Source organism: Amphiura filiformis, chromosome 19 (assembly GCF_039555335.1).
Source record: "Amphiura filiformis chromosome 19, Afil_fr2py, whole genome shotgun sequence".
Lineage (NCBI taxonomy): Eukaryota > Metazoa > Echinodermata > Ophiuroidea > Amphilepidida > Amphiuridae > Amphiura > Amphiura filiformis.
The window spans coordinates 29,867,068-29,894,679 of NC_092646.1; the positions used below are offsets into that span (position 1 = coordinate 29,867,068).

Genomic DNA, 27,612 nt, shown 5'->3' on the forward strand with positions numbered 1-27,612 from the left:
TCGTTTGTTTTTGGCATAACGGTGGGCATAATGGGAACAGAAATATATGTTGCTTCCAGAGATGTTGCAGACGAAAAGCAGTACGTGAATGCTGTGGCGTGGTTTCATCTGGCAATTGGGTTTGGATCGATCGTCGGTGGTACTTTAACAGGTATATATAACAGCAATCGTTAAGAATTTAATAATTATTTCTTGCTATCGATTGAAAGTTAAGACCAAATACCTGAGTCAGTTACAAGTCGGGCTATCTACCCTACCGCACTGAACAGAGGATGATTTAAGGAAGCCCCATCATGCACTGCAAAAGTGTTATCACTAGAGTTTCAACTGCCATTTTACTTTTCAAATCCCATTGAATTCTGTGCAAAAGATGTTATTTAAGAATTGTGTATGTGTCATTATTACTTGGTCGATTTCAGAACAAAAGTGATGTATGCATAAAGGATAATTCACACCTTCTGTAGATAACATAAAATGTGAAATCGACCAGCATTTTGAATGTGATTTTATTGTAAATATATCAGTCCAAATTCAAATTTAACCATGCACGTCTATGCAGTGTGCGAGCAGTGGTGCCATGTTCACTCACACAGCTGTGCTAACCGCAAGTCAACACGGTGGCGTGATGGGTAGTGCTTAAATCATCCTCTGCGCACTGAATATCTTCGATCTTCGATCTGAGTAACACGACTTCTTTTATACTTACAAGAGGATCACAAAATATCTAACATTTTGCCATTTTGCCATTTTCTCCAATTTCACCCATTTCTTTCTTTCTTTCTTTCTTTCTTTCTTTCTTTCTTTCTTTCTTTCTTTCTTTCTTTCTTTCTTTCTTCCTTCCTTTCTTTCTTCCTCTTTTTCTTTCACAGGAGTGTTTTTTGACGTCACTGGAAGTTTTACCATTTCCTTCTTATTGTTATCGGTGGTCTCTTTGTTAATTTCGGCATCTCTCGGTTTGGAAGATATATGGACGAAACTCACTCAACAATAACCAAGTTTAACGATTTTAAATCATCTGGGAGCGATTACCGAATAGGATGCAACTCTATTAGTCTTATTACAAGATAGACTACCTTACCCCCAACCGTAACCCTAAACTCCGTAAATGAGGACTAGACTCCAGTCTAGCAAGTAGCACCCTATTCGGTAATAGCACCCTATTAGCATGATTAGGCGACGAGAAAGGGCGACGGGCACGACCGGCCCAGATTTGGAATAGACTACCCTACCCCAAATCATCGGGGAGCGATTACCGAATAGGATGCAACTCTATATCTTACCCCCAACCGTAACCCTAAACTCCGTAAATGAGGACTAGACTCCAGTCTAGCACGTAGCACCCTATTCGGTAATAGCACCCTCAGTATTAGCATGATTAGGCGACGAGAAAGGGCGACGGGCACGACCGGCCCAGATTTGGAATAGGAATAATACGTATATAAACATATTCGAAGAGCGTGCCCCGAATGCCACAATACCCCTTGCCAGATTGCCTTATAATATATAATATAATATTATATAATATAAATATTGCCTTACAATATATATTATTTATATAAAGAAATGTTTGGAATACGTATATAAACATATTTAACTGTATATATTGCCACTGCATATATTGCCACAACGTAGTTGAGAATATGTAATATTTCGTGCATATTACATGGAGGACGAACCTGTTTTTGAGCAAACGTAGACTGATTTGTACGGTGTACCATGAGGGACATGCAAACTAAAAATATTTTTTTACAAACCGTAGATTTACTGAAGAAACACGAGCGTACGGAGTGAAAAAAACCAATATGCTAATTAATAATTTGGAATCACATTGTTTTGCAACAGGCCTCAATGTAAAGTACAAAACCCAACATGAAAAAGCTGCCCACCCACCTTTAAGTATAATAACCGTTCTCAGTGGTATGTTTGTCTTGATAATATTTCTTTGACTTTCTAATAATATACACGTTTGCATCTTCAAAGTGATAAATATAAACACATCTTTGCTTCTCAACAGTTTCAAGAGTACCATCCTCAAGACTTCGATGCAACATGGTGTCAAAATTGGCTCCAAAGTTTCTGTAGTGGTACCAATAGTCAGAGATGTTTAACATAATGTACCCGCCTGTCAATTTTGAAAACAAAACGGTAATATATTATTATAAGATTATAATCTTCTTCATGGCTTCAAAATCATTTGTAAAAAAATATATACGATAAAGGAAGCGAGAGTACGTGAAAGGCTAATGTCATTAGGCAACATCTCACGAAATTGATTACGATACTACAACAAACTTCTTTTGTCGATTGTGAATGTACCTTCTTTGACGATTCGAAATATTTCGGCAAATGCTGCATCACCTTCAATATGAGTGGGATAGACACTACCACCTATGATCGCACAGTCGTAACAATCTGTGGAAAATACAACAATAAACTAGTGACGATGAGGAGGACGGTGTATTGATTGTGACAAAAATTATGATGATGAGCAGGAGGATGTTGGGGTGATAATGATTTTGATGATAATCATGATAATGACGACGCCGACGATGACGATGGTGATGATGATGTTAAAGTTGTTGATGATGAGCTATGATGATAATATACAAATATTAACTGTCTATGAGTGTGATGGTCGAAATATAATCACGAGGTGAAAGATGGATGGTTCCATTCCACGAGCCGGAACGGCGAGTGGAATGGAACCGAGTGATTATAATTCGACCATTACACGAATTAAAGGCAGTTAATATTTGTTTTATATCACTCATACATAAAGTCTATTACTAAAATACTATTTAAGGTAGGAAATACATTTTTTCATCAACATAACACCATGTTTTGCTGTGATATACTAAGAGTCAGGGCACGCCTTGGCGCAGGCGCACTACGGCGCAGCACCATGATGGTAAAGACTATCACACGGAGAGGCTGATGGTAAAAATGATAAATGGTAATCAACCAATGAACTGTCTAGAATTTATGTATGAGTGATATAATGATATTATGGCCATGGCGATGACGCTGACAACGATGACAATGATGGTAATGATGATCAGGATGATAACGATGAGGTTGAGAATGATAATCATGATGATGAAGGGAAGATGTTGAACACACGCACTATATACAATAAATTATCGAGATTACTTACTGCTCGGGATTGAAGTTGATTCTTCCCGGTTATCTTCTCCTTGTAAACTTTGCCATAGACACCCTCTGGTTGCTTTTCTATCATGACCTCTAAGGGCTCAAGACCATCGACATTCTCGAATCCTAACTTTTTAATCTGAAAATAATAGAAGATGTTTGATAAGCACTGCCTAATACAAATGACAATTTACTTTAAATTAGGATATGTAGTTATAAAACATATGATTGAATCTGGCGCCAATAGACAACATGGGGGCAACTAGGTTTTTTTAGCAATACGTCAAACTTTTCTAACTCTTTTCTAAAGAGCTCTCTAAAGTTAAAGATCAGAACGCTATAAAGGCAATTATCGGTACATTGAACTTAGCCCTCGTCCATAAGAAATATTATTTCTAGGTTCTCAAAAGAATATTGAACTTGAGCTAATACCGTATACAAGTATACGCGACCATTAAGAATCCCCTTTATCCGTGTTTATGTGAACTTTGGCCGCGAGTAACCCGAGTTAATCACGAGTTAAGCAAGAATGTGCCTAGTTTAAGCGCTAGTCATACAGGTATCCAAGCTTATCCGATGTTTACGTACATTAACCATTAAATTTAATATGATGACCGGGCATGTTGAATAGAAATCGCGTACCGTGACTCATTGATATTTATGCCTTAAACTGCAAATTCTAGCAAAAATATGTGCAATGTAAATAAATGAATTTGCTTGCTTCTAATTTACAACAAATCTATTTGCTTCTGAACAGTGCAGTGGTGAAATTATATTCATATCGAAATTACCATGTGTTATGCTGCTTTCATACTTCCTGCCGCTTGTCGCTTTGCCGCTCTGAAGATGATTTTGCTTCACTGCGCAGTCGCACCAAAAAACGCTAGCGGTGACCAGCGGCAAGCCGATATGTCGATCACTCCACCGCTTTGCCGCGGCAGCAGCACCGCTGGGAGTTGAATTCAAATCAACTCGGGGCGGTGCAACTCTGACGTATGAGAACAAAATACGATTTTGGAGCGGTGCTGAGCGGCAAGTGTGGCTTTCAGAGTCATGCCGCTGGCGCTCAGCGGTGTGCCGCTCAGCGGTGTGCCGCACCGCTTGCTGACAAGTGCAGGTGGTATGATGAAGCGTCACGCCGCTCAGCGGCAAGCGGCAGGTAAAGTGTTGGATGCGCGCCGTTAGACCAATAGGAAAACCATTTTTATCACCTATTTTGCGTGCCTACGTATTATAGCAACCTTGTCTTCTAACTTAGAAAGTATGAAACCAGCATTATTGTTTTTATTTTCATACATGTACAACACACTAGCAATCTGATACATCGATGTGTCCAGCATGAAAAAAAAAACGAGAGTCATGCAACATATTAAATCATAAAACTTCATAAAAGGTCATTATTAAGTCAATGTATTGCACTTTTAAACACATATGTAAGTGTTTTAATCTACATGTGTTTAATTTGGAAAAGAATAAATAGCAAAATGTCGGCCTAAGTATATATTTGAATATAATCTAAATAAGATTTTGGGGTTGATAGTGTTAAGTCTGGGTATTTAAAAAAGAAAAGAAAAGCGCAATGATTTATAGTGCGCTACGTACAGGCACAACGCCTAGACGTTGATCTACAAGTCTTAGCACACTTTACAGGTTCAATGAGGTTGTTGCTGACCACTACGGCCCACATCATTCCACAGACCACTTAACAACAACTCAGGGACTTTGCTCCTTAGAAGCATACACACCAGTTCAGGGGCTTCGAAGAGAAAACCATGCATATATCTTCACAGATGTTGACAAAATCATGACATTATAGTCTCTATAACCCTCGCAATTATAGTCTCTGCAATATTGAGGGTGTGGAGGAACGGCAAGAGCGCGAGTGGCCGCGGCCTGATAAAGCCGCGACAGAGGCGAGAAATGCCGACATGGAGCGTCTGTATGTGCGCGTTTAAACACTTTTACGATCTAATGATTCTCTTTCCCTTTAATACACTTACTTCTATTCCAATGTATCCCGTCCCAGCAGCAATGTCAATCACTTGCGATGTTCTGTCGGTAACACAGTTGGCTATGATCGTCGCAAACGCTCGACATCCAATAGCGTATGGGTCTACTGGCGGTACCTCCTAAAATAATAATGATCGATAGAATTAAGTCACCTGATTCATAATATGGTGAGTCTCTTTGGGGAACAGCGCGACGTATACTCACTGAAACCGTATTAATGTTCACAACTGACCATCAGGAAACCGGATTAAGGTTAAATACCAACTTTGTTAAGCTGTTGCGATTTGGTGGTTCACAGCATCTATTTTGTAGGTCCAGTGGTTCATTCGCGAGTTATGTGGTAAAGAGAGCTGAAACAACAACACTTTGTAAAACTCATTAACAATAATAAATTAAGCAAGTTTTTAAAGTATATGATTTGTAGAATGAAATTTTCCAAAACCTTCAAAGTGTTATATTTCAATAATGAAAATCGACCAAAAATACTCGTCTACCCTTAACTCTCAGAATGACCGTAATCTTTACTTTCGAGACATTGTAAAATTGTAAAATTCATCCTTACTGAGGCAAATTTTACATGAACAAAAGTATAAGCCAAAATTGATTTTTTGCTACAAATACCAGAAACGTGCGATTGGTGGTGTGTTAAAATTATATTAATAACATGAGTGCAAATGATGGGTCTGTGATTTCTTTTCAATCGTACCAGTGTTTTAGTATACCATTGAGGGGGACTGGTACACCTCCTTAGTAGGTTAGATAGAAGGCAGTAAGGTTTCAAAGATGATTCTGCTTGATACCCGACATTTAAGCTTGCGTTTCTATAAAACGTTTGCTGCGAAGTCTTAAAGAAAACTCGGGCAGTGTAAAATAACATGTTTGTAATGAAAGTTTTCAATAATACAGTTTTATATAAACATCTCAAAAAAGGTAACTAACCCCCATTATTCAAAAACGGGCAACTGTATTACAAATCTGTAAAATGCGTTGGAAGCAGAAATTATTTCTGCACATTTTGACACCTCATTTGTAGCAATTGACTAAATATTGACGTCACAGTGTACATTTAAATCAATGTAACCCAAGTTTTTAAAGTTGCAGTAAATTATATTGATTTGTATTCAGTATAATGGAAGGAAATCTGTGTATTGATATCTGAGTTTTTGTATTGTTGTAAAGCAACGTGGTAAGTGCAACTTTCAATCCGGACCTCACTACATTAAGGGGACTCGTTCTTTTGTGCGTAATTATAGAGGGCCAGGGGATTCACTCTATCATTTAAAAAAATTATATGAAGAAGTCAAAGAGCCCTAGGAATAAAAACTGCAGTGTAATTCACGCCAGATACAATTTCTTTATACGACAAAAATTAATTTTTGTAATCGATCAAAAAACAAACGTTTTATATCAATTTTAAATTTAGCCTGAATCCGTAAATATGGTACCTCTCGCCCTTTTTTAGGTCAAGGCTATTTTTACCATTATGCAGCGAACCACTGTTGAAGCTATTTCACATACATGTACAAAACATTCTAGAGAAAGAATGAGGACATAATAGTGTTGAAATATCTTTTGTTGATTTCGAATGATAATGTCATGAAGTCGTAAATTTTAAGGTCAAATTCCTAAAACCAAAACAAAACATTGCGACGCAGATAATTCCCGACTTGCGCAATTTCATCATCACATCAGTGTCTTTATTATTTGTTTGAAACATTTCCCAAACGTTCGTGCTATTTATGCATAAAACGGCTAATCTATCTTTATATACAAAACATGTCTTTTTTAGTAAACAAAAGGCTAAAGATGACATTATGAGATTTATCTTTTATCATTACACTCATCCGCTCAACTGCCACGGTGGCCGAGCGGTAAAGCGCTAGACGCGTAATCGAAGGAAGTTTAGAATCGCTGGTTCGAGTCCCAACGAAGCCTGTGGAAACTTTTTTTCTTCAAAATTCATGATCGCATTCCGAAATGAGTCACTTGTCGGTAAATCATGTATCGTATCCTTAAATTGACCGGTATTTTATTGTTTTTTGGGCTATCGTATCAAATGAGGTGTCAAACTGCGCAGAAAAAAATCCTGCTTCCAACGCATTTTACAGATTTGTAATACAATAGCCCGTTTTTGGAAAATGGCAATTATTTAAAGGGGGTTAGTTACTTTTTTTTAGATGTTTATTTCTATACTTGCTTTATCTGTTATATTATATATTTATTTTTATTTTTAATAGCTAAATTTTTTATATTTAACTGAGCTACCTAACTTGGCGGGAGCAACTCCCGGGGAGGGTTTCGCCGGAACTTTTATTGTTTGCGTGTTGTTCGAGAACTATACGGATAGCCAATTTGAAAGGAAAACTCTTTATCTCTAAGCTTTACCGTCTCTTGTTAGTCCTGTTTTTTGCGGCAACCACCAGCACCCCAGCTATGTTCAGTTCCTATATCCTGTTCAGTTCCTATATACATAATTGTTAGCATTTTAATGGTTTTTAATGCAGTACTGTAATCTTTTAAAGGTTTGCCAGCGAATAAATTGAAATGAAAAAAATAAAAATATTGCTACTGTACGTGTTTACCTTTATTTCAACTTGTCTCAAACATATAAAAACCCTAATGGGTTATAAATCCACCCTGTGGAAGATTTAGCTAAGTCTTTCACAGAGGGAGTATAAGTTTTGAATAGAATAGACAATTGGGCAACTTCCATTTGAAATACTCACTCCAGTTGTGAAAGATATATAGTAATAGGTAAACCATAATGCAGGGGGAGTATGGGTTTCAAAACAATTAACTCTGAACGATTACATTACATAAACTTACTCTCCCAGTGGAAGGTATTTCCAAAATCTTCCACATGGGTAGTGTTTATTTTAAATGGAATAGTCTTATTGAATGTTATACAATAGATATAGCTGGTTCATCCGATGTCAAACCTTGTCAAACGTGTATCGTAAAATGATATAATGATCCGCTTAGGTTAATGACAGGGGTTAATGATTCCACCAAGACTACCATTTCGATATGTAACGCCAACCTATGATCTACCTCATTTGTACATTAATTAAACATGGTAAAACGGACAAAATACGGAATGCCACAAGAAAAACAGACAAAAACAACACGGAAAGTGACATATTGCAGCATTGACGAAACGGAATTTATGGCTTTATTTAGACCGTCTAATCCTAACGCAATAACAATAGGTATGGAATAATGATGAATGAGAACCTTGTACTTTGTAGGTTTGGTGGCAATTTATCAATTACACCTTCAAACATGTCAATTTATTCTTTAGCATGCTGCAACGATTACAAATATGCAAATTTCAGTGTGCTTGATTTCATACAGAGGTCATCCACCATCAAAGTTTCTCTGATTTTACTACGTAAAAACCTAAGATCAGCTTCAGGAAAAGAATAGTTTGCACTAGCTGAGATGTCTGGTTAGTATGTTTACGGCAAAGAGGTCAACAGGGTAAATAACCTTCGTTTTTTGGGGCGCCCGCCTTAAGCGGGCGCACCTTATTGGCATGACTTTGTGAAAAGCTTCTAATTTCACTCTTGCTAGATTTTGCTTGGATTTTATTTTATTTTTGTTTTCTGATATGCACGGGATAAAATCTTGTGCGTATATTCTTTGTTTAAAATACAAAATTAATGGACTTATAAAAACACCAAATAAACCGTGACCTTTGTACCGGGCTTAAACCAGTTTACCGCCTCTTAGAACCCGATAGACGGTGACCAACACTATGGACCACAATAGCCTAATCTCAATGGCATAGTCCAATAACCTCAAATAAACAATCATAGTGCAAAATTTGACCTAACTTGCAGAGTATGAGTTTTTGTACCCAAAGTTTCAAAGTCATTCAATGAATGTACAAATGTATGTTGTATAGTTGTCCTTGTTTAATACGCTGCAGCATGGTACAGTGTATGAATAGGCATCTTATCAAGATCAAGATAGTGCTAGTGACATAACAATTAACATGCTTATCTTACCAAGGTCTTATCTATCTGCATGGTGTAATTGAAAATTATGGTGTATTATTGTTTTAAGGATGAAACAACTGGCCAAGTTCTTTTGCATGGAAATTAGAACAAATTACTATACAAGCTGTATCAAAAAGTTTGGTACCCAGCAGTTTTGATAGTTATTGAAAAGCCTGGTTCTTCCAAATGCAATATCGGGTCCCCCTTAAAATGATAAAATGATCAGACCATAAATCTTTTGTGACTGTTTATGACATTAATCAACAAATTATGCGGATCCTAGATGTGTCGAGAATGTTACGTTTATGAACAAAACGTTACGTTTGTATTTTCAACATTTTTCAAATCATTGCTACGTGTATGTTAACAAATGAAAGTTCTGTAATTTCTGTAATTCTTCAATACTAAGTATTCTTTTGGATATCATCAAATTGTAAATCTTTAGTCAGATTTTCAGTGTGTTAACAACTATGTATCAAAGACGTTACGTTCATGTACAAAACATTAACGTTCTTATCTTGTAAACATTGTATACCCATAGCTACTTTTATGAAGAATGAATGTTCTGTAGGCCTAATTGTTTTTTATCCTTCATCTCTATTAGATTTTCAGTGTATTAGCAAGTAGAAGCAATATCATCACTACAATATGCCCCCAAATCAGAACTCCCCCACCCCACATAATCGCAAATTGACACGACAGCTTCATTCGAATTCAATTTATTTCATCCAAAACGGTCCTGTGATACACCTTCCCCAATCAAACACATTTGCATTTGATCATCTTCTACTCTTCCCTGAGTAGATCATTATAATATCAAATCTAAACACCATGCCATGGAATTCATCATATCACGTCCAAGCTTACATTGGGCGCCCCATTCCTTTTTTAAAGGAATTTTTATTACATAATCTTCTGAACTTTACACCCGGGCTTTACACGCTGATAGTCAGTGTTGTAACGAGTCATGACTTGTGACTCGAGGTAAAATGAGGTGATGACTCGAGTGATATTCAGTTGACTCGACCCATTGACTTGGTACAGTGACTTGACTTGCTAAAAAATAAGACAAATGACTTGACTCGAGCGAATTTTTAGTGACTCGTTACAACACTAGCTATCATTTTCCTGAATCATATATATTGTGCTCATAACTCCATACAAATGGAAATATGCGTGTTTATTGTTACAAAATGCTAACTTCTATGTTGTGATACTAGTATACAGACTTACAAAATATGTATCGCCATCACATTGTACATATCCATAGACGTCTTCTCCATCAGTAGCGCGTTTCATTCTCTCTTGTCTCCGCTTCTGAAGTTTATCTTTATATTCCTTCATATCCTCAACACTTCTTGAGGCAAAGAATTTGGCTTCTTTTTCAGTAAGTGAAAATTGCATTCTTCTTTGAATGGTAGAATCAAAGAATACTTCGGTAGAATAAGCTGACGTGGTTGTGTAAGTTGTGTTTGTTGTTTACGAGAGTCTAAATGCGATAGTGCGTGCGGGCTTTGTCATCAAGGTCATTTGATGCATTCATGTTTGGTATTTGGTATTTCATTAGCCTACTTTATATAACAAATATGTAAATGCACAGGCCTATGTAATATTTTATTATTATCTATCCCAGCTCCAGTGACACCTTTTATGAAATTCTAAATATGCGACAGTGAGGGCGTCCTCCTCAGCAAATGTTATAATATGGCTTTAATAATAAGTGATTTATGAAATTAGGTCATTTTGATTCATGAAATGGCGATTCTGACCATCAAGAAACCGGATGAAGGATAGCAACTGTTTTAAACTGTTGCAAATTGGTAGTTCACAGCATCTTGCGAATGGTAGCGAGCTTTGTCAAAAATAACATTGATCAATTCATAGGGAGAGTGTAGATGAATTCACGTATCACTGATATAGTTGAGTAGGTCCTGTAGTTCTTGAGTTATGTTGTAAAGAGAGCTGAAAAAGCAACACTTTGTCAAATTTAAGGGATCTGGAATGAGCGTTTTGAGCGTTTCGACAGTATTTTTTGTGGGACATGAGAGCACATCAGACATATCGAATTGCATTCAGAATACGAAGAATGTCTTTCTGATATCAAATAATTTTCAAATTTTTAAATGCACGATATAATACAAATTTTATGACAAATTATTACAATTTGATATTTTTCACATTTTTGATATATAACAGTCCTAGAAGTAAATTTTATAAATCTAATGATATATTCTTAAAGTGTATGTAGCTGGGAGGAAAAGCCGACGATCAATTGAAAAATTTGACCTTTCATATTGAAGATATGGATTTTTTACCCAAAAAGACATATTTTTTTTGGTGTTTTGGGAACAAAAATCCATATCTTCAATACGAAAGGTCAAAATTTTCAATTGATCGTCGGCTTTTTATCCCACCTACATACACTTTAAGTATAAATCATCAGATTTATAAAGTTTACTTCGAGTACTGTTAAATATCAAAAATATCAATTTTTAATGATTTGCCATAAAATGTGTATTACATTGCGAATTTCAAACAATCAAAATTATTTGATATCAGAAGGACATTCTTCGTATTCAGAATGCAATTCGATGTGTCTGATGTGCTCTAATGTCCCACAATAAATACTGTCCAAACGTTCATATCCCACCCCTTAAGCAAGTTTTCAAAGTATATGATTTGTAGAATGAAATTTTGCAAAACTTATAAAGTGTTATTTTTCAATAATAATAGAAAATAAAAATCGACCAACAATACCGCGTCTAGCCTTAACTTTCAGAATTAACCATAAGATTTACTTTTGTGAAATTGTAAAATTGTAAAATTCATCCTTACTGAGGCACATTTTACATGAACAAAAGTATAAGCCAAAATTGATTTTCGGGTACAAATACCAGAAACGTGCGATTGGCGGTGTGTTAAAATTGTATTACTAACATGAGCGCAAATTGAAGAGGGCTGGTACACCTCCTTAGTAGGACGAATGTTTGATAGAATAGGCGGTAAGATTTCAAAGATGATTCTGCTTGATACCCGACTGACATTTATGCGTTTCTATAAAACGTTTGCTGCGAAGTCTTGATTACTCCTTCATGTAATTATACGCGAAAATAGGGTTAGGGTTTAAGGTTAGGGTTAGTTTAGGGTTAGGATTATGATCAGGGTTAGGATTAGCTTACGGCTGTGTGTCCTGAACTCGCCACCCTTACATGACAAATATTATGAATTGTTACACCAACCGGGTTTCTAATTCTTCTTCTTCCAGTTGTAGTGAAGGCTTCTTGAAAAGAAGATTACTCACTGCAGAGTGGTGGGTGCGCAGACATATGACGCAGACAAGAGATCACAGGTGCAAAATATGTACAGTGAAGTGCTGATTAAAAATTTGATGCTGTCTGCTATCTAGATGGAGCCGTCCCTCAATGCCGTCTTGAAGGCATCGAGTGTTGGGAAGGCTGCTGGATCCTTCTTTAAGGAATTCCAATCCCTACTTGTGCGTGGGAAGAAGGAAGAGAGGAACACTTGCGAGCTGCAGTATGGAGTCCAGATACGGGAGTCATGACCTCTGGTATTAGATGTTGCTTCAGTGATGTAGTCTTTCCAACTGATGTCAACCAGATCAGAGTGAATCCTGTAGAGCATGGTTAGCCGGCTTTGGCGACGTCTACTTTGTAGAGAAGGCCACTGGAGCTCACTCAGCAGGGGGGTAACACTTGATCTGCGGTCATAGGTGTTGGTGACGTATCTGGCACCGTTTCGCTGGACTTGTTCCACTTTCTTGATGTTTCTTTGAGTGTGTGGGTCCCATATTGCAGCTGCATACTCAGCAGTGGGTCTTACATAAGTTGTGTACGTAGCCTCCTTAATCCTGCGACTGCTATGATAAAAGTTGCGTTGGAGGAAAGCACGGGTGGAATTTGCTTTTTTGGTGGTAATGTCTACATGGTCGTTGAAATTCAGCTTGTTGTCAATGTGGAGACCAAGATATTTGGCAGATGACACTTCTTCAAGAGTGATACCATGGATGCTGTAGGAGAAGGTGATTGGCTGTCGCTTTTTAGTAACACGCACCACCTGGCATTTGGCTGGATGAAATTGCATGAGCCATGTGTTTTCCCACTTTTCCAAAGCATTGAGATCTTCTTGCAGTAAGGAAGCATCATGATGGGATGATATCCTCTTGTAGAGTGCAGTGTCATCGGCAAACAGGCGTGTTGTTGAGCTCTTTACGCAGTCTGGGAGGTCATTGATGTATGCCAAGAAGAGCAACGGTCCCAGGACGCTGCCTTGTGGTACGCCTGAAGACACGTTGGCTTGGGTGCTGATTTGACCATCAACCAGGACTTGTTGAGTACGGTGGCTGAGGAAGTCCGTAACCCATTGAAGAGTAGGTCCACGTATGCCGTAGTGTTGGAGCTTGTGCAGGAGAAGCCTATGTGAAACCTTATCAAAGGCTTTAGCAAAGTCGAGCAATATCATGTCAGTTTGCCCTTTATCTTCAATCCCCTTGGCCAGATCGTCTATGGTCAGGATTAGCTGTGTGTCACATGATCTTCTCTTTCTGAATCCATGCTGTGCATCGGACAGGATCTTCTGTTCAGACAGATGGTTGATAATTGCACTATGGACCACATGCTCGCATAGTTTACACAGTATGGCGGTGAGGGATATTGGTCTATAATTTGCTGGTGACGATCGGCTGCCCTTCTTGAAAATGGGAACTACCAGTGCTTTCTTCCACGAAGATGGAACAGATCCTTGGTCGAGGGATGCTTGGTAGAGGAGGCTGATGGCTGGAGCAATCTCTTCCGCAGTTTCCTTTAGAAGTCTGGCAGGCACACCGTCAGGACCAGAAGCCTTGTATGGATTAAGGTTCTTCAGTAGTTTGACAATGCCTTGATTGGTGATCTGGATACCATTCATTGGTGGATGATTGCTGGGTCCAAGGTCAGGTAGAGTTGATGTATCATCCTTGGTGAAAACTGATGCAAATTGGCGATTCAGCAGATTGGCCTTGGTCTTTGGGTCACTGAAGAGATGATTACCTTCCTTTAAAGGAGCAATACCAGCTTGGTCGCAACGCTTGGCTTTGATAATGGCCCCCAGTCTTCTACTTGCACCAGGTTCGCTGCGTATTATATCAGTAAGATACTTGTTGTAGGCCTGACGACAGGTAATTTGGCTCTGCTTCTTCAAACGCCTGAATCTCTTCCAATCACGGTCTCTGTTGGTCTTTCTAGCTTTCTTGAAAGCCCTTGCTTTCCTTCGGCAGATCCGTTTGGTAGAAGTGTTAAACCATGGCTGGTTGAATCTGGTGGAGCTGAGCTTGGAGGGTACTTTATCATGGAGTGTTTTCTGAAGATACTGTTCAATCTCCCTGGATAACAATTCCACTGGAGTAGATGCTGTGTTGCGAGAGACAAATTTGTCTGCCCATTCCTTGGTTTCCTGGCGAATCAGGTCAAAATCAGCACGATTCCACAGGAAGATCTTGTGACGGGATGGTTTCACTCTGCTTGCCTGAGCATTCCAATCAGCATACACGATGTCGTGGTCGCCCAACGCTGGCAACCCCTCACAGCGGTTGATTAGAGAAGGTCGATTGGTAATGATGATATCGAGTATACTTTCATTACGGGTTGGGAAGTCAACAAGTTGTTCCATTCCAGTTCGAGCCAACATCTGCAGAAAGGATTCATTTAATTCGAGTGGATACTGGTGGCCGACGACTCGATCTGTAGCCCAATCGATGTCGGGTAGATTGGCATCGCCTGCAATCCATACTGCCACACCTGGGTTGGAAACACATATTTCCTCGATGACTTGGTTCAAGACATTCATGTATGGTTGTTTGCTGCTAGGGGGCGATATAGTGCACCAATAATGATAGTTTGTTTACCACTGGTGATTTTGGCACCTACAAACTCTGTTTCAGACTTAATCTGGAGTTGTTGGCTGATTAAGCTAAAATGGACACCAAGCAGTACTCCTCCCCAGCCATTTTTACGATTAGATTATCTCGACAATCATCAACCTAAACTAGCAAAAGTATACATTTTTGGAAAGCTGAAGGCATAAGCAATTCCAATATACATTTCAACTCATTATACAGGGTGACCTGCAAGTTATACAGGGTGGAATAAAAAATATTTTGATAACAAATGGGTCACTCAATGCATTGCTTATTACCAACTTACAGTAATAAACTGGAAGTAAACAACATTCATTTGGTTAGAGGATATAGAGAGCCAACTGACTTTGGAAGAAACCAAAATCACAGCTGTTTGGTAATCTCGGAATATAGGGTGTCCCAAAGTATGTTAGATTTTTTTACAATTCAACATATTTTGAACCTAAACATTTCCCCCTAAACCATACAGAAAAAATATGTCCATATTTAGATTCCTCGTCAATATGTCCATATTTAGATTCCTCGTCAAATTTCCCTTCAGAAAATCTATACTTTGACTATGATAGGATAAGTAATTAAAATTTTACAGTAACTTTTAGATTTTGAAGACATCTGCATTACTTTACTACAGTGTTTAATATGACAACGGGTAGTTTTGTATGGAAAAGTTTGTATTTTCTAGACTAATCCAATCATAAATTATTAAAAACAATTAGTAGAATTGTTTAGCTGTAAGGCCATGAGTGTTTTAGATGCTAAATAGAGTCCAAATCCAATTTACAGCCTTTACAGAAGCAGATTACGCACTAAAAATACCAACCCCATAGAGTTTGTGTGTACCACATCCCCCACCACCACATCCCCCACCACCGCCACCTGCCCATTCTGAATTCTATGAAGCACAGTGTCAGTATTAAACAAGATCAAGTATTTCTTTTTACAGGGTTGAAAGTGCATTTTATTTAACAATAAAATGAGACCACAAGCATGACAATACCTTCTTGCTTGACAGAGATATCATCATTTGTTTTTAGTCGACTTTGGCAAAATGTAACGTCGCCACCTTTTTTTTGGTGGCGAGCTCAAGACACACGACCTTACACGAAATAATTACATGAAGGAATAAGGATCTACCAAACTCTGGCAGTGTAAAACAACATTTGTGTAATGAAGTTTTTCAATAATATTGTTTTATATATTTTTCTATACGTGCTTTATCTGTTATAATGATATATTTCTTTTAATTTTCAATAATTCAAAATGTTCAACTGAGCTACCTGAACATTCTGAGTTAGTGGATTTTAAATGGAATAGACTAATTCATCGTTATACATGTAAGATATAGAGGAATCCAAATACACGCATTCCTACACCTGACTAGCAGCCTTTAGTTGGGTAGCCGTCAGCTACAATGCACTCAAAATGTGAAATGATTCGGCCTTGGCGGACATTTTAAACTGCATTCCATCACCCGTTTTACACCTTCCGCGAAAACACAGGCAGTCAAAAGAATAACACAATACAGTTCCCTTCGACAAAACGCACAGCATGGTCTATTCGCTGTTGAAGTAACATAATATTCGGATTAACTACACGCGGTATTTATGCATTGATGTACTTTCGAACAAAAGGACTATGTATGAATAGATGCGACGGGATTACCTGCGGAATTATCTCCATTATATATATTCAGTCCCAGAACAACGCCAAATATGGATTAAAAGACCTTTGACCTTGGATGTACAACAGCATGTTATGATCTAATGGGAAACTGTGCACATCAACAAACACCATTTCTATCAAAAAGGCAACGTCTGATATAATTTGAAACCACATAAATTACTAGAGTTGGTTCTTCTCTTGGATTTGGACCAAGCTTTAGAATATCGAATGTTGCGTTTTGAAATAAAACAAACCAGAAATTTATCACCCATTGTAAAGATATGGCACATGTACCGAATACATGTACATACATTGGCTGACCTTGTGGATTTCCTGGCCCAGCCATGCTAACCACATAAGGAGATTATACGATTAACCTAGTGCAGCTATTGTCATAGCAGGGTATTATTATGTAATACTCCTGATCCATATTTGGCGTTCTCTTGGACTGATATTATTAGCTATTATTCTATTAACCCTCCTCGTCCTTGCATCTTCTCTAGGTGTTAGGCGGCTTTTATTTGCACAATTGGACGCTCAAAACACCAGGTTGGTGCTAGCGGCTACCCAAAGATGTCCGACCAAATCCTGACCATGACTTGGCTCCTTGGATTCGTCTATACCTGGTTCATCCAATGTCAAACATTGTCAAACGTGTGCAGCAAAATGATACAATGATCCGCGTAGGTTAATGACCGGGGTTAAGGGAGGTGTAATGAGCGTGAACCTGGTTTGGATGCAGAGGGAGTGTGCCTGTAACAGACACAGCCACCAGAAAAGGACCAGCTCAGATCGCGCGCCAAATAAGTTTGCAGTCCAGAAATTTCATTTTTTCTCAGCCTTGCAAAAAATAGGCAGAGGTGGGAATCGAACCCGGGACCTCGGTGTTGTAAAACCTACTGCGTTACCACTGAGCCAACTGACGATCAGCTATGAGAAGTTTGATAGTAATCCTTGATATTGCTGAATAGAATAAATCAATACTGATAGATCTATTTATCTAATGTGCGATGCTATTCAAATTGGCCTATAAACTAGGAATATAATATGAAATGACTATCAATCGATCAATCAATCAAGTTGTCAAGTTATCAACAATCAATAATAAACCGACGTAGGCCTATCATGGAATATTACTAACTAGGCCTACTAACTAATATACCAAATAAATAAAATAAATAAATAAGTCAGTAAATAAATAAATAGGCATAGGCCTAAATAAATATATAAATACATAATGCAGAATGCAGTTAGTATTTTAGTTGCAAAATTCCAAACATTCTATTCACACATTCTATTATAATTTTCTGCTATACACGCAAAGGACCTGTGCCTTTAATATGTCCGCGCCTAATCAATAATGAGTCTTTCACCATGCTCACACACCATGTTAAACTATTGTATCCCTGCAAGTATTATCCACTGACCAAGTCCTAACAATGAAATGGATGCTATAACGTACCCAATCAAGCGAACATATCAAGGTCATATCAGGGCGTTATACAAAGAATGGTCAAAGGTCAACGTTTCCAAAGAAGTATAGTAATAGATGTAGACACAAGCTTTCGTGCGGGAAACATAAACACATAGTTGTCAGTCGTGTGGTTTTTATGAGATTTGATACGGCGCTGAAGTCTATTGGCTGTCCCAAAATCAGTACCAGACCCGGTTTCCAGACGGCAATGTGTGTGTTGTTACAAGGAATGCAAACTCATTTTATCAATGAGTGAACCAGATAGAGGAATACGACATCTATCGTGAGCCAGTCTGCATTCTGTTGCCTGCAAAAGCCGACGATCAGGTAAAAATTCTAAAAGCAGCGTGACTAGATATTTGCGTTAATTTCATGATACGTGTAAAACGCATTGAAAACGCCAAATTGCAGTCATAAAATATATAATATTAGTAAATCACCCAATCGAATGTTAACGTAGGTATGTGGAAAAGAACTGCAATAACAATAACAAACTATGTGCCCAAAGAGTTGTCTTTGGCATGTCGCTTTTTTGAAATATCACCAAAAATATCAAATTTTGGAAAAACGCCCCAAAATTTAAAACAAACACGAACCTTCCAAAATAAATATATATTAGCACTCGGCGGCCCAGTCACTACCTGCCGCTGTGATTTGGGGTAACTCATTGCTTCCCCTCTCCAGATACCGGTACTTCAAGGTCGCTCATACCCCAGCCCTTAATGAGCCAACCTAGATTACCATATCCAAATATAACGCCAACGTATGATCTACCATTTTTGTACATTAAAGGAGGATTTCGTGATCCTAGCATCCTCTTTTTATGACATTTTCAGTAGATATCCACGAAAAAGCTTATTTCCAAAATTTCAGTTGATTCCGATTTTGCGTTTGCGAGTTATGCATGATTATGTGTATTACACTGCTCCATAGACAATGTGTTGTAATTTCGTTCTGGTGCACCAGAACGAAATTCAAATTCGGCGATATTTTTGCTAAACGAATTAATCTGCAAGAAATATTTGGTACATAAACATTATGTAGCCAGAGGTATCCAGTGGTGTAAAAATCTCAACTTTTTTGGGAAAAGTGGGGGATGAGGCTGTGGATCACGAAATGCCCTTTAATTGAACGATATAATTTTGGTCATTTTAATTTTGGTCGTTTTTGCTGTTTGCAAAATGATGCATTTGGAAAGCGGCTTTTCAACAATCATAAAAACTGCTAATCATCTTGATACAGCTGATATCTAGAGTCATAAATTTTCCGTGATACGGAAAACGGACAAATTTCACTGAATTGGAGGTAGATAATGGAAAACAGTGTAGGATTGTGTGTAGTTGAAAAAATAAAATTAAAATAATTGGAAAAAGTGAAGAAAAAGAAAAAGAAAAAATAAGAAAAAAATGTGTGTGTTGTTGTTTTCAATAAAATAAACGTGTAAAAAGCGCGGTAAAGTTTGTAATATATCTTGATTAGACGTGGTAAAACTGACAAAACACGGCATACTGCAGTTACTGTCCGTTTTCCTATACACAATACACAGTGCTCTTTCCCATTGACGCGTGACCTCTACAAATAGCCCTACGTTAAAAGTATGGGGATATGACTAGTTAACGTCGCTGTGTGAAAAATAACCGGCCAATATTAAAAGTACTCTTCTAAAGTTCTAGAAAATATAGTTTTTAACATGTCCTAAATTTTAGCTAATTTAGATGTTTGGAAATATTCGTACTTTGGTGTTTTAGTTAATGTTATAGGTAATAGTACATTGCCTAGTTAACGTCGCTGTGTGAAAAATAACCGGCCAATATTAAAAGTACTCTTCTAAAATTCTAGACAATATAGTTTTGTAACATGTCCTAAATTTTTAGCTAATTTAGGTGTTTGGAGAGGGTCGTACTTTTGTGTTTTAGGAAGGACATGTAAACGACAGATAACACCAAAAATATGAAGAAATTATTTCCAAACCGTGTTAAGTCAACAATCATTATGTTGCTCATTTTCAAGAATGCTGGTTTACAAAAAGCACGCCATTGTCTCATTTCGTGAACAAAGGTACACTACCATTGTTTCCTTTCGTTTCCTTTATAATCGGTTACCCAACTGAAGCTATGAATACCAGCTTTATTGCGATATCGCACATGAAAACAGACACTTGTGCACAACCAGAGAAGATCCGATTTAATCAGTTGAGCTGTTTCATTGAGTGTTATCTTGGTTTAATAGCTGTAGATGAATTCTGCTGTAGACATGACTGCATCATGGTAAGCCACAAGAAAACTGAACTTTAATCCACCCAATCCTAATAACAATAGGTATAGAATATGATTAATGAGAACCTTTCAGTTTTGCTGGCAATTCATCAATTACACCTTCAAACATGTCAACTTATTCTTTTGCATGCAAATGTCAGTATGCTGACAGAGGTCAATCATAGTTTGCAGTTTGCCAGAAAACGTTTAAATGCCTGGTTATATAATGGACATATAAAACGTTTTCATAACATTCAAAAACATTTGCTGATAACCTATTGCAAATATTCTAGCATAATTTTATTTAACAAAATATTTAGAAAAAAATATTTGTAGAAAATATTTTACAATAACATTTTGAAAACAATTTAAAAATATTGTTTTAGTTTGTTTTCATACAAACGTTATACATACATACGTTATAAAAACGTTTCCATGACCTTTATATAACCCGGCACTTTATGTTATTAAAACGTTTTTATGTAAACCAAACCAAAAATATAACGTTTTAAAAACATTTTTGTGTTTGCGTCTGGTTAGTATGTTACACGGTATAAAGGTCAACAGGAAAATGCCCAATGACTTGACTTGAGCGAATCTTTAGTGACTAGTTACAACGCTAGCTATCATTTCCCTGAATCACATTTTTTTTATGCACCATTAGGGGCTGTGCAAAAATTATGAGCCCTGGGTAGGGTAACAAATGTTTTGGGGGGAAAGAAATTTGTTTGCGAGCCGAAAGGGGGCAAGCAATTTTTGGCGCACATTCATGGAGCGCCTTTTAAATAAAACGCTCTAAACACGCTTAGGAATACAGTACGGAAACGCTTTAATATGCAAATTTTCCTGCTCGCTGCGCTCGCAACATATATCTCTAGACCGTTTAAGGTTTGCGAATTGGGATCCCAAAAATTTGGCATGTGTAAAGGGGAGGGGGAAAGATTTTTTTGGCGGGCCGAGAGGGGGCCAAGCGATTTTTGGCAGGCCGAGAAGGGGGAGAAGCGATTTTTGGTGGGCCGTTCTGAAATGTTACCCCCGCCACGGGGCTCATAATTATTGCACAGCCCCTAACTCCGTACAAATGGTTTCTACCAAGGAAATCTGCGTGTTTATTTTTACATAGTATATAGACTTACAAAATAAGTGTCGCCATCACATTGTCCATATCCATAGACGTCTTCTCCATCAGCTGCGCGTTTCATTCTCTCTTGTCGTCGCTTCTGGAGTTTATCTTTATAGTCCTTCATATCCTCAACACTTCTTGAGGCAAAGAATTTGGCTTCTTTTTCAGTAAGTGAAAATTGCATTCGGCTTTGAATGGTAGAATTGGTAGAATCAAAGAATACTTTGGTAGAATAAGCTGACATGCTTGTGGTTGTGTTTGTTGTTTACGAGAGTCTAAATGCGACAGTGCGTGCGGGCTTTGTCATCAAGGTCATTTGATGCATTCATTTTGTGAACTTGGTATTTCATTAGCCTACTTTATATAACGAATATGTAAATGCACATGCCTACAGGCCCATATGTAATATTTTATTATTATCTATCCCAGCTCCAGTGACACCTCATTAATTTCCATGGACCTTTGGTTGCAGTTGCATTCAAATAGGTATTAACATTTTACTTTGAAAAATCAATACAACCGGATTTTAGTGCTTTTTTATGCCCCCTAGTGAACATTGACCTAATTCTACCCAAGAAAATAGATGCATGATGTGTCACTGGAGTTAAAACTTAAAAATTTAACTTGATTGCTTTTCCTCACCTTTCAATCAGTGATACATTGGGCTAAGCCTCGTCCAGCTGAGGCAATTTTGTTATCCGAAGGGGGTTGCAACCTCTCCATAAGTTTCTATATTAAACGCCATAGTGTTGTATGCTACCAATGTATTATAGCTATGGGTCATTTCTGTCCATTGATAGCAAACGGAGTACGGACATTTTCCACATAATATCCATATAATGTCATGTGCTTGGCAAATATGGGTCAATATTAGGAAATTATGGCTATGTATAAAGTATTGATTTTCAGCTACAAATCCAACTAACATGCAATTATACCAGATTTTCTACTAAAATTGAAAGTTTGAAGTCCATGGGCAATGCATAGCGGGGATTTTGATATAAAACTTAGTTTTTGTGCCTGGTAACCAACTCAAACAGTTGCTATGCTTTTGACCAGGTTTTTGCGGAATTAACTAGTTTTGCGTAGCCACAATCGTCTCACTATGGATTGTCATGAAACTTGGTCGATATGATCACCCTTGAGCAGTAAACATTCTTAAGGTCGTCCGAATATAGATTGTTGGACTGTCGTCAAACTCAGTGGATGTGATTTTCATTGAGCCCTTTGTTACAACTGTGAATTAAATGTAGACCTTTTTTTCAATTCAGCTTTCAACATGAAAATTCTTGGTATAAAACATGATCTTCATTCATGTCATTGTCTTATTTAAAGACAGTTCTTGTTATGTATAATATGTTTATGGAAATTTAAACAAGTTCAAAGTTGTTTTTTGGCCTTGGTATATTAAGGACATCTTCTGGAAAACTTTTAAACTTCTCCTAAGCCATAAAATAATAAAAATAAATGTAGGTATTTATATAGCGCTGTATGCCGCAAACAGCCTCAAAGCGCTTTACATTTATTCCGCCGTCATTAGAATATGTCGGAACCACGTTTGCAGGGTCCATCAGTACAATGACTGTGACTACCCCTAACAGCTTCCCATTGCACCTAGGAGGGGTGAGGCAAGCGAGACAAAGCGCCTTGCCCAAGGGCGCAACACGGTGGTGGGACGGGGAATCGAACCCACGCACGTCGAGCAAGCTCTTAGATTATGAGCCCAAGGCCGTAACCACTGATGAGCCACCGTGCCCTCACATAAAGCATAGCTTCCATTCAGGGATGTCTTTGCTGCACGTCCATTGCCTTCTTTCCTTTTCCCTTTTGATATGCCAAAATAAAGTGCTGCTACGACACTTTGGCGTCTCTCTTACGTTGCTTGTGTTGTAATATTGTTGATCGCAAAAAAGGTGAATAATTATAGTGTTTATGATATCTACTCTTATAGACGAGTCGATTTAAGTAAAATGCTAGTGACTCTAAATAACCCTCCTGAACAACATATCTAATAAGGACAAAAAAGAACATAGGGGAAATAATGGCAATTTGCATATATTTAAAAATGCCGCTAAATGCAGGTCTCCAATTTCAAAATTGAGCAAATATGGATCAAAACTATTTACATATATTGTATTCCTCTCATTATTAGGACTCAGAAAAAGTATAGTTTAGCCTATCTTCGATATACAGCTCTTAAGTAACAGGCATAAAGGTCAAAAGTCAAATTTTGGTCTCCATAATTCTCCACAGGGGTAAGAAAATCATAAATGCTCCGATTGTGATCAAAGCGGTCTCAAATTGTTCCGCTTGGAAAAACATAAGAATAGTTTGCCATATAGCAGGTGTTTCGTTACTTGCGTAACAGGACAAAAAAACGTCAAAGCCCATTGGATAATGTTAACCGTGACCTATTTTGTAATGTTACCCAGGTTTTAAAATTATACCTGAGATATGGCAAACTATTCTTTGTTTTGAATATTCCAATTTTCTTTCGCTCGAACGCCAAATCGACTCGTCTATTGATATCGCTGTTGGAGTGCAACATTGCATAAATTGGCAACTGTTCATTGCATTGACAATGGCTCGTTAAATAAACACGTCATATAATAAGCAAAATCGAATCATTTACTGTGATAGATCCCCGGGGATAGATCATTTAGTCTGGGTAGTGGGTATGACGTAGTTTTGTTTTTAATGGATATTGCTTCTCAAGACCACGAACTTCAAAAATGAGTTTACTGGACATCTGTCAGCATTGGGCATTTTGACATATGGCAGGTCAAAGTTCACACAGAGGTTTAAACTGACATTGCTCAAATGCTGTTGATAAGTTTTCCATGTTATTCCTCTTGTCGTGGCCATTGTAAAGGCTTTGGGACATTTGTCGACTAAAGTTTCTTTTTTTTCTGCATTCAAACGGATTTCCATCTAGTACGTCATGTGAAATCGACAGGATATTGGATCAATGTTCAAGTTACAGTTTGCAGAATTTTTCTTATTTCAGCAATGTTGCAATACTTTTCTGTAGTGTGTGTTTTATGGTAAATTTTATAATGGTGCCCGCTGTTCTGTGGGCAAAATAATTTACTGGGTGGGCATTTTGGGGCAATGGCAAGTTGAATTTACTAGGTGGGCAAAATAATTGGGTGGGCCAAGTGCCCACCCAGTGTCATGTTACATACCTCTCCTGCTATTAATAGTTTGACTTTCCGTCGTATGTTCAATGTCCTTTTTATGCATTTCTACGTTTTCCGCACGTTCATTTTATACGTGCAAAATCTTTAATACTGGTCAAGTAAGCCACATGAGTTTGACTAGACGAGTGTATGATTACGGTGTTTGGAAATTGCACTCACATTATCATCGGGTACGTGTTCTAATATTTACATCGTATAAATTAAACGTTTTCTTAAGTTGTTTTATTATAAATATTTTGTCACAAATACATCACCTATAGGCATGATATTATTTAGGTATTTAAATAAATTCTAATTGAACAATAGTTAATTATTATTTAATAAAATGACACTTTATTAAATGTTTAATTTTAATTAAATATCGTTTAATTAAATTCTACGATTGCGTGAAATAAAACTAAATATTTAGATGAAATTTTAGGAGCATAATCATTAAATCACAGACCCAGGAGAGGGGCCATTTTTTTTCCAAATATGTGACCGTCCACGGCGAATGAGCCGTAAATTCCTCCCCCGGTCAATTTTGTTTTATTTCGTGTTTAAAAAATAAACATCATAAACTTAAAAATGGTATATCATTTGACTTCAAACGATATCCAGAAGCGAGGTTATGGTTTGTTATACTTTGCTCCTTCAACAAAATTATAGCTTTTTACGTTTTTACATGTGTCTCTTTTTCCACATTGTTGGCAATAAATATCAAACAGTCATAATTGGCGGTCATTTCAAATCATCCCCAAGTCAACGAGGTTTAAGAAAGTTCTCTCATTGTTAATTGTTGGTTATGCATACCTGTACAAAATACAATGCCTGGTAACCCACCACTTGAACAGGATTTAGCAATATAAGCAAACAAAGACCAGAGCTATTAAAAGTTCTATAGCCATCTAAGGTAGAAGCTTATTATCCACTTCAACAATTGGATTATTGATTAGATTTTGACTATCGAAATGAGACGGATGTCGGGCCAGCTTAAGTTACCGATGAATATGACCTTCGTATACATTTTACACCGTAACTCAGAATACAATGTAGGGAATTTACGGCTCATTTGTGCTGCCGGGTCACATATGTGGCTCCTGGTTTAGACCTGCTTATTTCCAGGTTTGGGTTTTGCTGGCATAATACATCAGAACTGATTTATTAATAATATCATTTATATACATTAATGGTCCCAATATTGAACCTTGAGGTATACCTATCATTGTATATGTAACTGTAAAAAGTTGTAATATACACCTTTCATTTTATTACATATATTTATTAATATTTTCATTTACATTAATGGTCCATTATATTGAACCTTGAGGTACACCGCCCATAATATCTTTGAGTTATGCGACAAACGAGTTGTAATACATAGTAATGTTTATTTTAAGTCAATCAAGTAGTCAAGTACAATACTACGTAATCATGTTTTTTTTTCTAAAGTTCTAAAGTAGTATTTTCTTCTCGATTATATCAAAAACCTTTGAAATATTCAGATTGTGCGATGACCATGTATGTAGAGTGATTGTTCTGAAAGCCAAATTGTTAATCATTAAGTAAAATTGAAAACCCGGAATGGCATTGTCTGTTTATTTTGTTCTACCGTAAATAGATATCTCCACACTTCTCTAGTCTCGAAAATGTCTTTCGAATCACGTGATCAAAGCCATCTGGTACGACGTCACCATTCGCATGTCTGCTTTATTGACGGCGAAAAACGAGCCGAAAATATACGCTTTTCACAAAAGAATTGCTAATAGTAATGAAAAAGGACGCTTTATATCTGTTAAAATCCCGGGGGGCACATCAAAAAAATTTGCTGGGTATGTTCGCCCGGAATTTTGAGGTGGTGGGTCTTTGGGAGCTGACGGCGTACCGGTAAAAGCGGTGGGTCTGTTGGAGCTGCGAACAAGGTTGAAAACAAGTAAAATTGGGACTTTTGGAGCTGCGAACAGTCAAAATCAAGGGTTTTGCTTGGCTTTCTGGTTGAAAATCGCCTGAAAAAAAACCAGAAATATGAGGAATGAGCAATTTTGGGGTGTGCAACTGATGGTCTTTGAAATAATTTGTTCTAAATATGGGTATACTGATTTCATGTTATGTGGATTATCGATAAGCCCGTCGATGTTACTAAATACACGAGTGACAAGAGAGATACAGTTACAAAGCGATTAGATGTAGAAATTAATGTTTACGTATTTTTAATTCTCTGAAAAAATGAAACGGAAGCCGACAGTATATCACTGTTTATCTCGTCATTAGTTTTGCACCTTCAGATCTATGGATTACGGAGCACAAGTTAAAATTGGAAAAAGTTCCTGGGGTCTTTTGACGAATTTAAAAAGGATTTGGAAATAATTTCAATTTAAAATCCGTTCTTAGCGGTATTATTGATGACATTGTTTGCCTTTCTAAGAATATACACATTAGCGTCTTCAAAGTGATAAATGTAAACACATCTTTTCTTCTCAACAATTTCAAGTGTACCATCTTCAAGACTTCGTTGCAACATGGTGTCAAAATTGGCTCCAAAATTCATGTAGTGGTACCAATAGTCAGGGATGTTTAAAATAATGTATCCACCTGTTAATTTGATAAAAAAGAATGAAAGAAAGTAAATAAAAAAGATGATTATCATAAATATAATATGGATGAGCGTAGAAAGTGGACGATAATTAATTCTGTGAAAGGACCAAAAAAGTACTAGGATGTCTCCGGCAATCACAACATTATGCCTTATATGTTAGAAAAATAATTATCAAGTACGAATCACATGGTTTTATTTAAAACAACCTCATAGTGACCATAAAAACGAATAAAAACAGCCGGCTTTCAACA

At 37.3% G+C, this 27,612-nt stretch overlaps 3 protein-coding genes across 3 annotated transcripts in view; all 3 read right to left on the bottom strand.

Annotated features, from left to right (window-relative positions):
- Positions 1 to 1,883: 1,883 nt before the first annotated feature.
- Positions 1,884 to 10,587, bottom strand: LOC140140337 (uncharacterized). The gene is made up of 5 exons (XM_072162102.1): positions 10,395 to 10,587; positions 5,151 to 5,279; positions 3,155 to 3,289; positions 2,317 to 2,412; positions 1,884 to 2,122 (listed from the first exon to the last, which is right to left on the bottom strand). Exons 1-4 carry the CDS (start codon positions 10,563 to 10,565, stop codon positions 2,389 to 2,391), a joined length of 459 nt encoding a protein of 152 aa, XP_072018203.1. The 5' UTR covers positions 10,566 to 10,587; the 3' UTR covers positions 1,884 to 2,122; positions 2,317 to 2,388.
- Positions 10,588 to 12,563: 1,976 nt separating this feature from the next.
- Positions 12,564 to 15,002, bottom strand: LOC140140491 (uncharacterized). The gene has a single exon (XM_072162249.1). It carries the CDS (start codon positions 15,000 to 15,002, stop codon positions 12,564 to 12,566), a length of 2,439 nt encoding a protein of 812 aa, XP_072018350.1.
- An 11,238-nt stretch (positions 15,003 to 26,240) lies between these two features.
- LOC140140338 (uncharacterized) overlaps positions 26,241 to 27,612 on the bottom strand; it is a 5,820-nt gene continuing 4,448 nt past the window's right edge. The window contains exon 5 of the mRNA XM_072162103.1: positions 26,241 to 27,357. Coding sequence (XP_072018204.1) covers positions 27,140 to 27,357 — 218 coding nt within the window. The 3' untranslated portion in view covers positions 26,241 to 27,139. The remainder of the gene's footprint in view (positions 27,358 to 27,612) is intronic.